Here is a 13,756-nt window from a genome sequence, read left to right on the forward strand (position 1 = left end):
ATCTTGCCAGCCCTCCTTCACCCTTCTGTTGAAGAAGCTGAATGTTAAGACTATGTGCAGCAGGTGCACCCAGCACCACGTGGCCTGCAGCTGGGAGAGCATGTCCTGGGAGTCCCCAGGACATACGGCTTTTGAAAGGGACATGATGTTCTCCCTACCCCCAAGAACAACCCTTCACCACTCATTGAAGAGTGCGATGGGGTGAACTGCTGAAAGGCAAGAATGGAACATAGAATGGTCTTAAAATAAGATCAGAGTTCATTAGATACAGTCGATGTTTTTCTCTTCCTCTTGATCTTTTTTTCTTTTCCTTTTTCTTTTTTTTTTTTTTTGACCCTCAAGCTTCTTCTGCCCTTTTTGGAGCATGCTGCCGTTTTATGTCTCATTGGCAGTCAGTAATCATTACCCAGGCATTAGTAGGGTAACTCAGCACAGAATAAAACCCTACCTGAAGTCATCAAAGACAGAGTAATGTTAAAATTGGCCCCTAAGAGGAGCGAACTGTCAGGTTTTGTTTTTTCACAAGCAGTTCTGTGAGCATGGGGATTAGCAGAGCCTAATTCCTTCAAGTTATGTCTGGCAATGGGTTGGAAACTCAGACTGATGATTTTTCAGCGTAGGGGGATTCCTGAGGACTCGTTCTCTGTGGCTTCTCTGATGTGTAGTGCTGTCTGGGCTTGCACCTCAGGCGTCCCCTCAGGCACTCTGCTCCTCTTTCTGCAAGGCTCTTCTCTGCATGAAACTTTTAGGAATTTATTTGTCTTTGAGACTTCTATGCGTTCATAATATATGCAGTCATATCCAGATCATGTGTTTCTATACGTTTGCTTTGGTTGCACAGCAGAGAGCAGGAATTGCTATTTAAGTCCCTAGATACTGGACTTATGTCCCCTGTTTTACTACTGACAGGTGGAAACAGGACTGGGCTCCTATGAAACAACCCCACTGAACTGAGGGTTTTGTGCTTGGCACCTACGTTTTACTCTGTGTCGCTTGAGAAATAATACTCAGTGCTCTGGCAACCTAACAGTTAAATTCAGAATTGTAAATAAGTAGACATTTATATTTTTATTTCTATTTTTACCCTCCCACTTATGGCACTCTATGTGGTGAGGCAGCTTTTCCACCATAGAAAATTTCCTTGGCTAAGTTCAGGCAAGTGGAAACATTAGCTTCTCTAGCATCCATTTCTTACCAGCGTTTTTCATCTAATAAACATTCAGATGAGTGAATGAAGTTTGTATTAAATGCTTCACTTTATGGGTTTGGGGAGGGAAACCTATATGTGTGCAGTGTAGAGGAAATTTGTCCTGTGCAGCAGGATTTGATTTAATTGGCAGGGTGTAATTGTTGGAGTACTTGAGCATAACCCTGATTCTCAGCAAACTGATGATTTGTTTGTGTGTTAAATTCTGAGTATCGTATTTCAGGCCAAAAGCCTAGAAGAGAGAATCTAATTATGGAGAAGGATGGTTTACTTTGATCTTAGCAGCTCTCTTACAAAACGTGTTTTTCTTTCCCGTTTGGTGTAGCAGCGCTAGACAAGAACTTTTATTCTTCCCTAGTGCAAGCAGGTGGAAATGCCCTTTCCGTTCAAGGAAATAGTGACTGTCACATTGCTGCTGAACTGGGCACAAGATGCTTAGACGAGGGATGGGCTACCTGGCATGGAAAAATGAGCTGAGTCCTTCAGCTGGTGTTGCAGCCAAATCCTTTAGGAGCAAAGTGCCTAGAGTTCAGTGAATTCCTTTCTACCTGTGTTCTTTCATTCATTTTCCTTGCTCTTTTTCACCCAGGAAAGGAAAAGTCTTGGGGAAATCCATTCCTTGGGCAGCACTTTTGCGTCCACTAAATCCTGCGAACAGACTTTCCTCAGGGTGCTTCAGTCTGAGAGCTCGTGCTTGTGCTCCCACCTCCTCGTGTCTGGCTCGCGTCCCTCGCTCCTCGCCATCCCCAAGCCGCATCCCGCCACCTTCCCTGCGCACTTTCCTCAAGCTTCCCTTCGGCAGAGAGCCCTGGGAAGTGCCACGTGCTGCAGCGCCCACGCTGCCAGCCTTTTCCTACCAGCAAAGATTTCTGGGATCAGCTTGAAATCGTGAGTTTTAGACAAGGGATATGCATCATGTCTTTGTTGTCCCCGCCTTTTTCATTTTGGAGCCTGTAGGATTTGTGCTGTCAAAACAGGGCCAACCTCTTTCTTTTTAATGACGGCTGAAACAGTCATGTTGTAATATTAATAAAGCAAGACTTTAAGGAAGAACATTACATAGAGAGAGACTTGCAAGGAAATCGCAAGAGCTGGCAGCACCACATCTTCTGGAAGGTCTTGATGACTCACTCAGACTCTGTCGGCAGGCGCAGAAATCCTAGGTGTCCCGTCAACCTGCCATTTAGCTGCTGCAAAGGCCTGTAATAACAGAAGAATGTAGGGAGAAGCCCATCCCATAATTATCTCCGTGTAGGTGAGTGAGATTTTCCAGGGCACTGAACTGGAGAGTCCTGAATGCCTGTGTTACTGTGGAAAATATAAATTAGATTCTTAAGCAATTTCTGATTTTTATATAAATCTTAAGACAAGTGCCTGGGCTCCCACTGGGCAGTAAAAGCTGCAGACTTACTGCTTCCTCACTGACTTTGCAGCAATTTGTCAGAAGAGGCTGTGCAACTTCTCTTTTTTGGTACTTTATTGAAATAGGCAGTGTTTCGGAAGGTGTGTGCTATTTGCTTATATAAGCAAAAAAGGTGTTAGATATTCATAAGAGATTGCCACATAGCTAAATTAGTGTAAGTTTTGAATTAAAGAAAAATGAATGCCTTGGTATTATAAAATACTTTAAGGCCAAGCTGTTGACTTTTCACCCGTTCACTCCACTTGGTCACTGCCTTCCTGCGGATGGCTCAAACAGAAATTGTTCCATTTCAGTTAACGCTGTTTCTGCGGTGAGTGTTTGCAATTACACTGATCCTGCATCTTCTCTGTGCTAAGTTACGTCCCTTGAGCTGGCATCCTCTTGTATATTCAGTGCCTGCTTAGCTGGTTCGGATACTGATGTTTCTATATGGAAAGCGAGCAAGAGACACAGGAGATAGCCAGCCGTGCTAGGGCAAGTTGCCTTTTCCAAGCACAGGCAAAACTGTATGTGCACATGTAGTCTGTGGCACTAAAGGAGTGTTAGCACCTCACAGACCGGAAAGAAGGAAAAGTCTGCAGGATATATTTCTGCTAGTAGTGTACGTATGTGGACAAAGAGGTCCACTTTTGGCCTCTGATGCACACCAGTAGAAATTCAAGGTAGTTCTGCTGGCATCAGCATCAAGGTGCTGTTGTTTTTAGGGCCAGAACTGATCCCAGCATGTCTTATGGAAAGAGAAACCTGTATTTTCTTTCTGAAGGAGTTTTAAGGTCCTCATTTGGAAACTTCATAGAGAAAAAATTGTTGTCCTGGGAAATAAGCCTTTCTTGAACAGTCAAACAATCAGAAGAGCAGAATGTGTGTTTTGAGCTTCTCCTTTTTAAGATCTTTTGCCCCACTTTGACAGCCGACAGCACAACCGAGCAATGTCAAAGAAATTAGAAAGTGAGCAAGAAGTCTCTCAGAAACCAAGACTTTCTCTTCTAGTACTTTGCATTTTGCTTATCTTCATATTAGCTATCCAGTTGAATAGCAAATCCCATATGAATTGTAAAAGAACTTATCTTCTCAGTTTCACAGTCTCCTTGGGAAAATTGCCATGTAAGCAGAGGGAAATCTGACACATCTTTTCAGCATGAAGTGTTAAGCAGCTAAAATGACAACTATGTCCATTAAACCATCCAGACAAGTAGTAGGATCACATTTTATAACATTTTAACTAGCTCTTCTTCTCCTACTACATTAAGCTGTCACCACTTCCCATGTTTTAGAGTATCTTTATGACCCACTGTCTTCTCTTAAATAATTCGATAGATCTAACCAAAAATCAGATGTTACTAGGAAGATGGAGTTTTTATCCTAGAACAAAATTCTCTTTTTCACACCCCTTTTTTCTCTTATTCTCCAGTGTTTTGTCCTTGCAAATGTAGATGCAAGGAAGGCAAGTGATAAAGTTCTCCAAGATCAGCTCAAATGAGTAAAGGTGTGACAGAGGAGGAACAGACTGAGGAAGAAAGAGGCCATGTTGTGACTTCCTAAGAAGAGTATAGAGGGATGGTGACTAATGCTTCACCTTCCTTGGGTCAGTGGAGCTCAAGGTTTCTTTTTATTTCACTCGGGTCACTGAGTATTAAAGTAGCCTTTGGTGGATGATGCCTCTAGGATTTTTCTAAAGTAATCCAGTGGTCTTGACTGTAGTCTCAAAAGGGTAGCATACACCCAGTATTAGAACTGACATTGGTTGGCATCACAGGAGGGAGTTGAGCTGAGTCCAATAGCTGCAGGAAACATCTCGGTCAGTCCCTGCTGACCATGCAGAGTCCTGTTGACTTAGTGATGCTCCACCTGGGTGAAAGAGTCATTCCACGTTGGATCTGGATTTCTGGATCAGGGCATTTACGCACTGTCATCTCCTTTAGCGATAAACATTTTGAAAGATCTACCAGATATAGTACTGTTTTTCTACGGGGCTGAAAATTGCATCCTTAATGACTTGCAGTTCTGGAAGACATTCACTTATTGGCCATCATGGGAGACAAAGTCAGTTTACAAATATTTCTAGCAAGGCACAAAAATGACAGTTTTTCTTGTTCTAGTAATTACTGTCTCATTCTCAAAACAGCTGTAACTATTACCCTTTACGTCAGGCCTGTGACTGAGTCCCTAGACACCTGAGAAAATATTACCAACAGACACCTGACACGTGTTCTTTGTCGTCTTATTGTTGTAGCATATGGCAAGCTCTTCCAGTACTTTATTGAACCCAGTAACGGTAGTTTTAGGCTATGAACAGTGTTTTGATTTTGGATTTTTTGTTTGTTTGTTTGTTTGTTTTTAAACACAGTCAAATACCTTAAAGTATATGGGAACCTTTTATTCTTGGTAGTCTCGAATTTATAAACTTTTGGATCTCCTTGAATGTGTTTCTGTAGTTTCTTGGCTTATTTTATTGTTGTTGCTTCTAATTTTCTAGCAAGTGCACTGTAGCTGCCACCTTTAACGTTCTGTGCCACATATTTGAAGGAAATAACTTTGAAATTTATTATGACAGGGCAGAAACTGTTGTCTTTTGTCCAGAAAGACACAAGTAGGGTACTGTTTTGCAGTATCAGACGTCATTTAAACTATTCTTTGTCACAAAAAATGCTGTTTTGATTGAGAATGATCAATGCCTTCATGGACTTCCAGATCAGAGGGGGTCTTTCTGATCACCTGTTCTGACCTCAGCCCTACACTGGCCAAGGGGGAAAAATGAGGCTGAAATGTGGTTTATTGCATTGTACATAACTGACTTTCCAGTCATTGGTTGAATTTTCAGGGAAAATAAGTTTTCCTCTTTGGTTGCATAGATAAAAAAGGTCTTTTATGAGACTGTAAAAGTAATTTACTCTTTCTTGAGCCATGAAAAATGAGCAAATGGCCTACTACTCAGAGATTGTTTGGGGCAAATTACTTCATCAATAGTTTTGGCCATCAATAAAATCTGGTGTTTGATACAATTCCGAGATAAGAATTAATCTCCAAGGATCTATGGATACTACTCAGGGCAGGGTTTCATCATTAAAGGTTTGTGCTAATGTAAAAGGAGGAATGGACTAAATGTCCAAGAAGCTTTTACAGTCGCTTTTGGATGATTTTTTTGACGTGCAGCCCAGATTTCCAACTTGAGTGTCTAACGTGAGGCTGTTGGATTCAGGGGCCAGGCGGGGATTAGGCAGAAGTGGCCTGCCTTTCATGGGTGCTGAGTAGCCTGAGCTCAGCAATGCCAAGAGCAGGCTCAAGCGTGGGCTCTTTCTGAGCACCAACTGCCTCTGTTAGAGCTGGAAACTGGAACTGGGAGCCAAACTGGCAACCTCCAGGCAGGAATAGTGCAGCTTTAGATCTCAAGCTGAAACAATTCCAAGAATATCATGCCATAAATCAACTTTAAATTAAATAACTCTCCTGCTGGATACCCCACCTCTGCCTTCTGTCAAATTAATTTGGTGTTGCTAAGGAGTTACATTCCAAGGAGAAAGCAGCAAGAGGCTGCCACTTTTGGCCACACATGGTCCACCAAAATGCAAATCAAGTGTCATGGCAAGCACCTGCCTCTTGGTTGTGGTTTGGAGTTAGTAAAGCAATTCCTCTTGTGTTGTAAGGACATGATAGCTGTGATTGTTTTGAGTATGTAGCTACTAGAAACTCCAACTAAAATAAGCCCATATATAAAACAGTGGGAGACAGCCTGCTTTGCAGAGGTTTCAGTCTGAGTAGACAAGGTGAGGAAGAGAAGCAGATATGGAGATGCGAAGGGCCAAGGTCTCATAGCAAGATCCAAGAAGTGCTCACATGAGAATGCATATATCCCAGACAGCAGCTGTGCTTGTATCCTTGCCCGTGGTATTAAAGTCTCTTAAAAGACTACTGCCTCCATTTTGACCTTCCTCAAAGACAGAAATTGAGTTTAAAAATAATTGTGCTGGAGAGATACCCATGTAGAAACTTAGATATTTCTGAGCTAATTTGGATTTTTGCTTGATATTTTAAGAAGTTCCTCATGCCAAGAGCACTCTTTGCCTTGCAAGAGAGGGAAGGAAGAAGCATCATAGCTCTTCTCAACTGCCCTCGACGTATTTGAAACCTTTCAGGAATATGACAAGCTACATCCCTGCGTGCTGAAACAAATTTATATGACTGGCTGTGCATCCTCCTTTTGCACTAGAATGTCACACGGGGCACGGCAGATGAACGTCACGTGTTCGGCCCTAAAGCTAACAGTTTCCACATGAATTGCCTTTCATTTCAGTGGTGACAGGACAAGGAAAAACATATTGTTGGGGTGTAGTTTGGTAATTGGCCTGTAGTGTTGATCTCCAGGCCAAGGGCATTTTCTAGTGCCTGTACAGAAGAGCTCTCCACTGAAGCATGTGCAACATGTTATTTTGCATGTAAGGGCATGTAGGCAAGTCATCAAGTTTTAGTCCCAAAAATTTCAGCCTTGTCTGCTACTCGAGGGCAGAGATGTGGATTTCATTAGATTACTGGACCTGATCCAAACCCAGTTGAAATCAATTAAGAGTTTTCTCCATTTCCAATGGAATAAGCCCATTTTTAGAGTGAAGATATTTGAATTCATAAATAAGAAGTCACTTTGTGGTATTTCCGTGATTAGCTTTCTCTCTTAAGAGTTTGAATAGTGAGCATTTTCATGGTGCTGCACAATTTATTTATCACTTCATGGTGTTCCTGCAAACGGCTGCAGATGCTATTTCTGTTTTACCTTTGTATTTGAACTGGAAATGTTTCAGTGACTCTCCAAACATTCTGAGTTCTTCGTTGGCAAAAGCCGTTTACAGGCAACAATGATCAAATGCACATGTTATGGCAGAGCCTGGCTGGTTTAATGGATGTGTCTGTCATTTTCCTTTCACTCTCAGCTTTATATTCAGGCCAGACGCCCTGAAAATCTGACCTTATCCATTGCCAGAGCAACATACCATTCCCATCCCTTGTGGTTGCAAGGCGTGAACCGAGGAGTACCGTACCAGCAGTACCAGCCAGTCGTCATGCTTGAGCAGGCTTATATCGTCCAGTGGGACGGCAGAGCACCTGAGGATGTTATCCTGTACCCGATCAACTTCAACAGGTACCACCCTATCCTGTTAGAAAATGCTCTATTTTCAGCAGAGCTGGAGCTATAATGATTTTCCAGCTTCTCCACAACCAGCCTCTTAAATGTGTCAGCAATTTCTGAGAGCATTGAAGCAAGATGTTAATGACTGGTATTTACCGATGCAAAGAGATGCCTCTGCTTTCACTTTGTTCCAGTGGTTTTGATGTGCAGAGATGTTTCTCTTTCCAGTAAGACTGAAACAGAATCCAAGTAAGTCCTGGCCTGGTCTCCCTGAAATGACTCCAGAGGAACGCTGGCTCTTGTTCGCTTGTTTGTACTACTTGCTGCACACATAATTTATCTCCCATACATATATAAAGTGCAAAAATACATCAGAATGTGCACAGAGCTTTGCATTTTCTGTAAACCAAACAGCACTGCAACCACTGTTTCTTTCTAACATGAATTTTTAAGACATTACAACTCAGTACAGCAAAATCGTAGGCTGTGCTGCATTTATTTTCCATGTTTCCTTCCATCTCATCATGTTTCCTTCCATCTCATCTAGTGTTGTATAAAAGCATGACATACCCATTTTAGACTTACTTTTTTCCCTACAAGTTGTTTCATCTCGCATAATTTCATTTACAGTTTTCAGCACTGATTCAGGACCAATTTTCTTCTTACGTCAGTGAAATTACTTGTGCTTTGCACTGATATAATCAGGAGAGTCCTGTAATCCCTGCAGATTATCTATCGGTGGCAGACACTGTCAAGGTTTACACAGATACACTGCAAGAGGTGAACACCACAAAACACCGAGGTGGTGACACTACAGTAGTTTTTGATTTAAAGATGTAGGACTAAGTTACTGGAGGACCAGTGTTTAGACAGTCCTGTCACAGAGGAATTACTAGTAATTACTATTTTCTGTATTAGTATAATGGAGGGTACATTAAGGAAGGGGAAAACCCGTTATTCACTCATGGACAAGCTAAGCTTGGAAATTACAGAGTCGCAGAATGGCTGGGGTTGAAAGGGATCTCTGGAGATCATCAAGTCCAACCTCCCTGCTCAAGCAGGGTCATCTAGAGCCTGTTGCATAGGATCACCTCCAGGTGGGTTTTGAATATCTCCAGAGAAGAAGACTCCACTGCCTCTCTGAGCAAGCTGTTCCAGTGCTCAGTCACCCTCACAGGAAAAAAGCTTTTACTCATGTTCAGGTGGAACTTCCTGTGTTTCAGCTGGTGCCCGTTGCCTCTTGTCCTGTCACTGGGCACCACTGAAAATAGTCTGGCCCCATCCTCTTGACAGCCTCCCTTTAGGTGTTTGTATACATTGATGAGATCGCCTCTCAGTCTTCTCTTCTCCAGGCTAAACAGGCCCAGCTCTCGCAGCCTTTCTTCACAGGAGAGATGCTCCAGTCCCCTCATCATCTTTGTAGCCCTCCACTGGACTCTCTCCACTCTGGCCATGTCTCTCTTGTACTGGGGAGCCCAGAATTGCACATAGTATTCCAGGGGAGGCCTCACCAGGGCTGAGCAGAGGGGCAGGATCACCTCCCTCGACCTGCTAGCAGCACTCTTCCTAATGCACTCCAGCATGCCATTGGCCTTCTTGGCCACAAGGGCACATTGATGGCTCATGCTTAAGTTAACTTGTTGTCCACCAGGACTCCCAGGTCCTTCTCTGCAGAGCTACTTTCCAGCAGGTCAACCCCCCAGCCTGTACTGCTGCATGGGGTTATTCCTGCCTAGGTGCAGCACCCTACACTTGCCTTTGTTGAATTTCTTGAGGTTCTTCTCTGCCCAGCTCTCCAGGCCTGTCCAGGTCCCTCTGAATGGCGGCATAGCCTTCTGGTGTGTCAGCTACTCCTTCTAGCTTTGTATCATCAGCAAACTTATTGAGGGTGCACTCTGTGCCTTCATCCAGGTCATTGACAAATAAATTGAACAAGATTGGACCCAGGACTGACCCCTGGGGGATACCACTAGCTACAGGCCTTCTGCTAGACTCTGCGCCACTGATCACAACAACCCTCTAAGCTCTGCCATCCAGACAGTTATCAATCCATCTCACTGTCCGCTCACCTAACCCCCACTTCCTGAGCTTACCTATGAGAATGTTTTGGGAGACAGTGTCAAAAGCCTTGCTGAAGTCCAGGTAGACAACATCCACTGCTCTCCCCTCATCTACCCAACCAGTCATTCCATCTCAGAAGGTTATCCGATTGGTTAAGCATGATCTCCCCTTGGCAAATCCATGCTGACTACTCCTCCTGAGGTGAGGCTGACTAGCCTGTAGTTCCCTGGGTCCTCCTTCTTGCCCTTTTTGAAGACTGGAGTGACATTGGCTCTCTTTCAGTGCTCAAGTCCTTAATTATTAGCTGTTGTAAAATAATTAGCTATTTCCTTGCAATTGCAGAGCTAAGCCTTCCACCAGTGTAACTGGTGGTCGCACTATCTCTAAGTCTATTAATACTTGCCAAAGCTTTGACCCATTGTCTTCAAGGATGGATTCCAGTTTTAAGGCAGCATTGGGCCTTTGATAAAACTCAGCTTGATGTTTACCTCTTGTTCAAGCAGCAGCATAAAAACATTTCACTCTTGGAAACCACAGTGTGGTTGTGGTTCTCTTTGTGTCTTGTGAAATCAATTAAGTTATTTGAACAGGGCAAAGGTTTGTAGACTTTTCTGATCCAGAAACAGCTGGCAAGGTGTCTGTTTTGTAGAACTATAAATAAGAAATATACTGTAGCGGGAGAAAACCACAGTTTTGCTTCATTTCGTTTAAAAGCATCTTGCTAAGAAATAATTGAGAATGAAACTTGTTGCAACTCTCTAAAGTTGAGTGCACTGGATGCTAACTACTGCGAGACTTAAGGTGATGCAATGGTAGTGATGAAATGTCCAGACAGCATATGAAAACATGGGCAAAAGTGGTTCCCATGGAAGGGTACAGCAACTGAGGTGAAAAAGAAGATTTAAGAGTTTGAAGAAAAACAAGTTCCTGCCTAAGCAGTTCCATATATGAACTTTAATAAACATTGTGTTCCAACCACTTTTGGAATGGAAGAAACCTCAAATTGTAGAGCCCGAAGCAGTCAGAGTTAAAAAATGAGGGAAGAGTTTACCTGCCTCAAGTGGCTCTATGCTTTATTTGTTCTTTTCTATTCCAAAATACTGAATAATCTGCCAAAAAATGATCTGTTAACATAGTAACTTCTGCGCAAAAAATTTGATGCAAACCAAACTTATCTGATGAGCTTGAATAACAGTATTCTAGGATTAATAATTTCAGATATAGCTTTATTGAACAATTAAACTATTTTTAATCTTGTCATTGTAAACTGACGGCTAGATATATCCAGGACATTGCTTTCTCAGTGAGACAGCCCTCGTGTTTCTGGACTGACTGTTCTGTGCTGGCCAGAAGAAGGTCAGAGGGGAAAAAAGGAATTTGACAAGGAGACGTGTACCAGGATTTGAATTTCTTTGGAGGTCAGGCATAGTATTGATGCTGAATATTTGTATGATGTTTAACACTTTCTCTGCCTCTGAAGTGCTGTAAAAAAACCCAGTGGAGGTAATTCCAGTTTCTGTTTAAAAGGTTGGAAGAGCAGGGTTCCTCCGGTGGGCAGGAGCCCCATTGGGATGAATGCATGTTGTTCAGCCAGAATTGGCCGCGCTGCCGATTTGAGCCAGCTGTGAGTCCAGTACGTTGCGTTCAGAGGCACTGCTTGGGCACATTTACCGGGTGAATGAGGACACCAGTCACAGCACAGTCACTGAGCAGATCCTTTTCTTTCTATCCGTGGGCACCTAAAGGGTTGCTGCAGTACATGTGCCTTCAGTGGAGTGATTCAAATCAAGTTTAGAGTAATTGGGAAAGGGACCCAAAAAACCCCAAACCTTCCCTCTTTAGTTTCTTTACTTCTCAAAATATGTAATTAAACCAAGCAAAATTACTGTATCTCCACTTGCTGCTAGCTGCAGCTGTGCAGTGCAAGCTCACATGTGAGCAAGCTCTCTAATGCAGTCCAACCTCCCTTCCAATAAGGAAAATAAGAAAAATAAGAAAATAAGAAAAATAAGAAAATAAGAAAAATAAGAAAATAAGAAAAATAAGAAAATAAGAAAAATAAGAAAATAAGAAAAATACTTGTTTGCATTTGTTGTGGTAGCTGTGCCACTAGCTGACTGATGAGCAAATTTAAAGGCATGTCTGAGACCTGCAGGTTGTGGTTTCAGTCTATTGGGGGATGTAGTTGGCTCAGAAAGAATGCCTTTCTTTAGCTATGGATAGGATTGTCTAATGGCAAGGAGTTTCGTTGTGCGGAAGAGAAGGCGGCCTGCTGTTGATGCTTCTTGAAAGAGTTAACACAGGACAAGCAGCTTCTGAAGATTTTGATAAGTGAACAGAAGGCGAGTGCTGGCTGGAATTTTAATTACCAGGAATAAAGCTTGTGCCAGAACTAGCCCAAACCTCCTGAAGATTGTTCTCAGTGGGCACAAAGTGTGCGCAAAAGCTTCGTGAACGGGGACCTCGGACCTCTCCACCATTGGCTTCATCTCTTTGTTGGAGCAGTTTCCGCCCCCTCAGAGCTGTTTCTGTGTTTTCTTGGGTTTTGTGCTTCACGGAAGAATGGGGATTATCTTTAAAATCAGATTAAGGGCTTTGCTTAAAATTACTATTGCCTTCCTGAAGCACAAAGGCCCGGAGAAAGTGCCTGTCTTGTTATGAGGGGGGAGAGGGGCTGGTAAGCCAGGAGGAGAGCATGGAAAACATTATTTGGTTGCAAGGAAATGTGTCCTTTCAGGTGCTGGAAAGCAGTGCAAAGATTGGCACTTTATACAGTGAGTGAAGTCAGAAATTAAATCCTTCAGTTGAATATCTAGCCGCTGTGTGTGTGTGTGTGTGCAAATTTTCTAATTGCAGAAGAAGCTAAGGTAAATACTATTATCAAAGGCACAGGGTAGTCCAGGAAATCAGTCAGGCTTATTTGTGTTATCAGGAGATCTAAAGATAAGAATTAAATCTTCTCAAAGCACATATCTGAAGGATTGTGTAATAAATCGCATTGAGCAAATGGCCTGAAAAACAGTGGCAATTAGATTAAACTTTCCTTGTGTTTTATGAGTGCAGACAAATATCTGTATGCTTGGTCTATTAAGGCTCAGACGGAAGCATTTTCCCTTATTAGAGCGCTCTGCTGTGTGTCAACAGAATTGCAGGGTATATCTGAATGGCTAGTCACAGAAAGAAGGGTGTTCTCTGCAGCTCAGGTGTCACAGTCCTACGAGCAGGCACTTCCCTTTGCGCTCCGGCTCTCCCAACAGACGCTGGCTCCGAGGGAAAGTGCCGGGCGGCCTTCCCCAGGTTTAGTCTTCAGCCCCCTCTTAGCTTCACCTGGAGAAGCACCAGGCACGCAGTGAAGCTTGTATTATTGTTGTTGTTTTGTGCCCTGTTGCAGGAGTTGGATCCTTACAAGAGCTTTTCCAAAGATTTTATGGCAGAGGTTGGCCAAATTTCTCGTCAAAAGCAAATGAAAGAGCAGATGTCCGTGTTTGCACTCGGGCACGAGTTCAGCCTTTCCGCGTGGTACTGCATTTGTGGGGGGACAGGCACAGTTGCACTGCATTCCTATGTTTGCTAGACTGCGGTCTGCGCTAGGGCTTGTTGTCATATACACGAGAAAATGATCTTAATTATCTGAAAATTCAAGAGTCTGGAATGAGTTTGTATCTAGCGTAAAAAATAGTGGGGCCTTCAGATGCTTGGCAGTATGAAACCTGCAGGATGTTGTGACCCACGTTCATCCAGAGGTGGAGGTTTCAGTGCAGGCAACCAACCTATATACCCCACTTCCACACTGAAATGCCTGGGGACTGGTTATATTTGTCTTTTTCAGGGCTGTGTAGGTGGGTGTTTTTCCTATGACTTTTCTCCAATGCCAGTCTGATTCATGCTTCCACCTACTTGTCATTTTTGTGATTAAATTCTTTAGCAGTGATAAGGTCTGGAGGAA

The 13,756-nt window shown here is 43.1% G+C and overlaps 2 protein-coding genes across 8 annotated transcripts in view; both read left to right on the top strand.

The window, feature by feature from the left end:
- The window catches only part of LOC104148395 (inactive cell surface hyaluronidase CEMIP2), a 60,384-nt gene that overhangs the window by 29,835 nt on the left and 16,793 nt on the right, over positions 1-13,756 (top strand). For 3 of the 6 annotated variants that reach the window (XR_011143811.1, XM_068959008.1, XM_068959009.1), the window contains one exon: positions 7,553-7,761. The exons of 2 other annotated variants lie outside the window; for them this stretch is intronic. Coding sequence is in view for 3 of the 4 variants with exons in the window: in XM_068959008.1 (XP_068815109.1) it covers positions 7,553-7,761 (209 nt within the window). In the remaining variant the exon portion in view is untranslated. Of the gene's footprint in view, positions 1-1,796; positions 2,548-7,552; positions 7,762-13,756 lie in introns of those variants that run through there. One more of the 6 variants, XM_068959010.1, reaches the window with a different exon arrangement.
- CEMIP (cell migration inducing hyaluronidase 1) overlaps positions 1-13,756 on the top strand; it is a 122,737-nt gene that overhangs the window by 26,131 nt on the left and 82,850 nt on the right. The gene's annotated exons all lie outside the window — the stretch shown is intronic.

The sequence above is a fragment of the Struthio camelus genome, chromosome 12, assembly GCF_040807025.1.
Source record: "Struthio camelus isolate bStrCam1 chromosome 12, bStrCam1.hap1, whole genome shotgun sequence".
Lineage (NCBI taxonomy): Eukaryota > Metazoa > Chordata > Aves > Struthioniformes > Struthionidae > Struthio > Struthio camelus.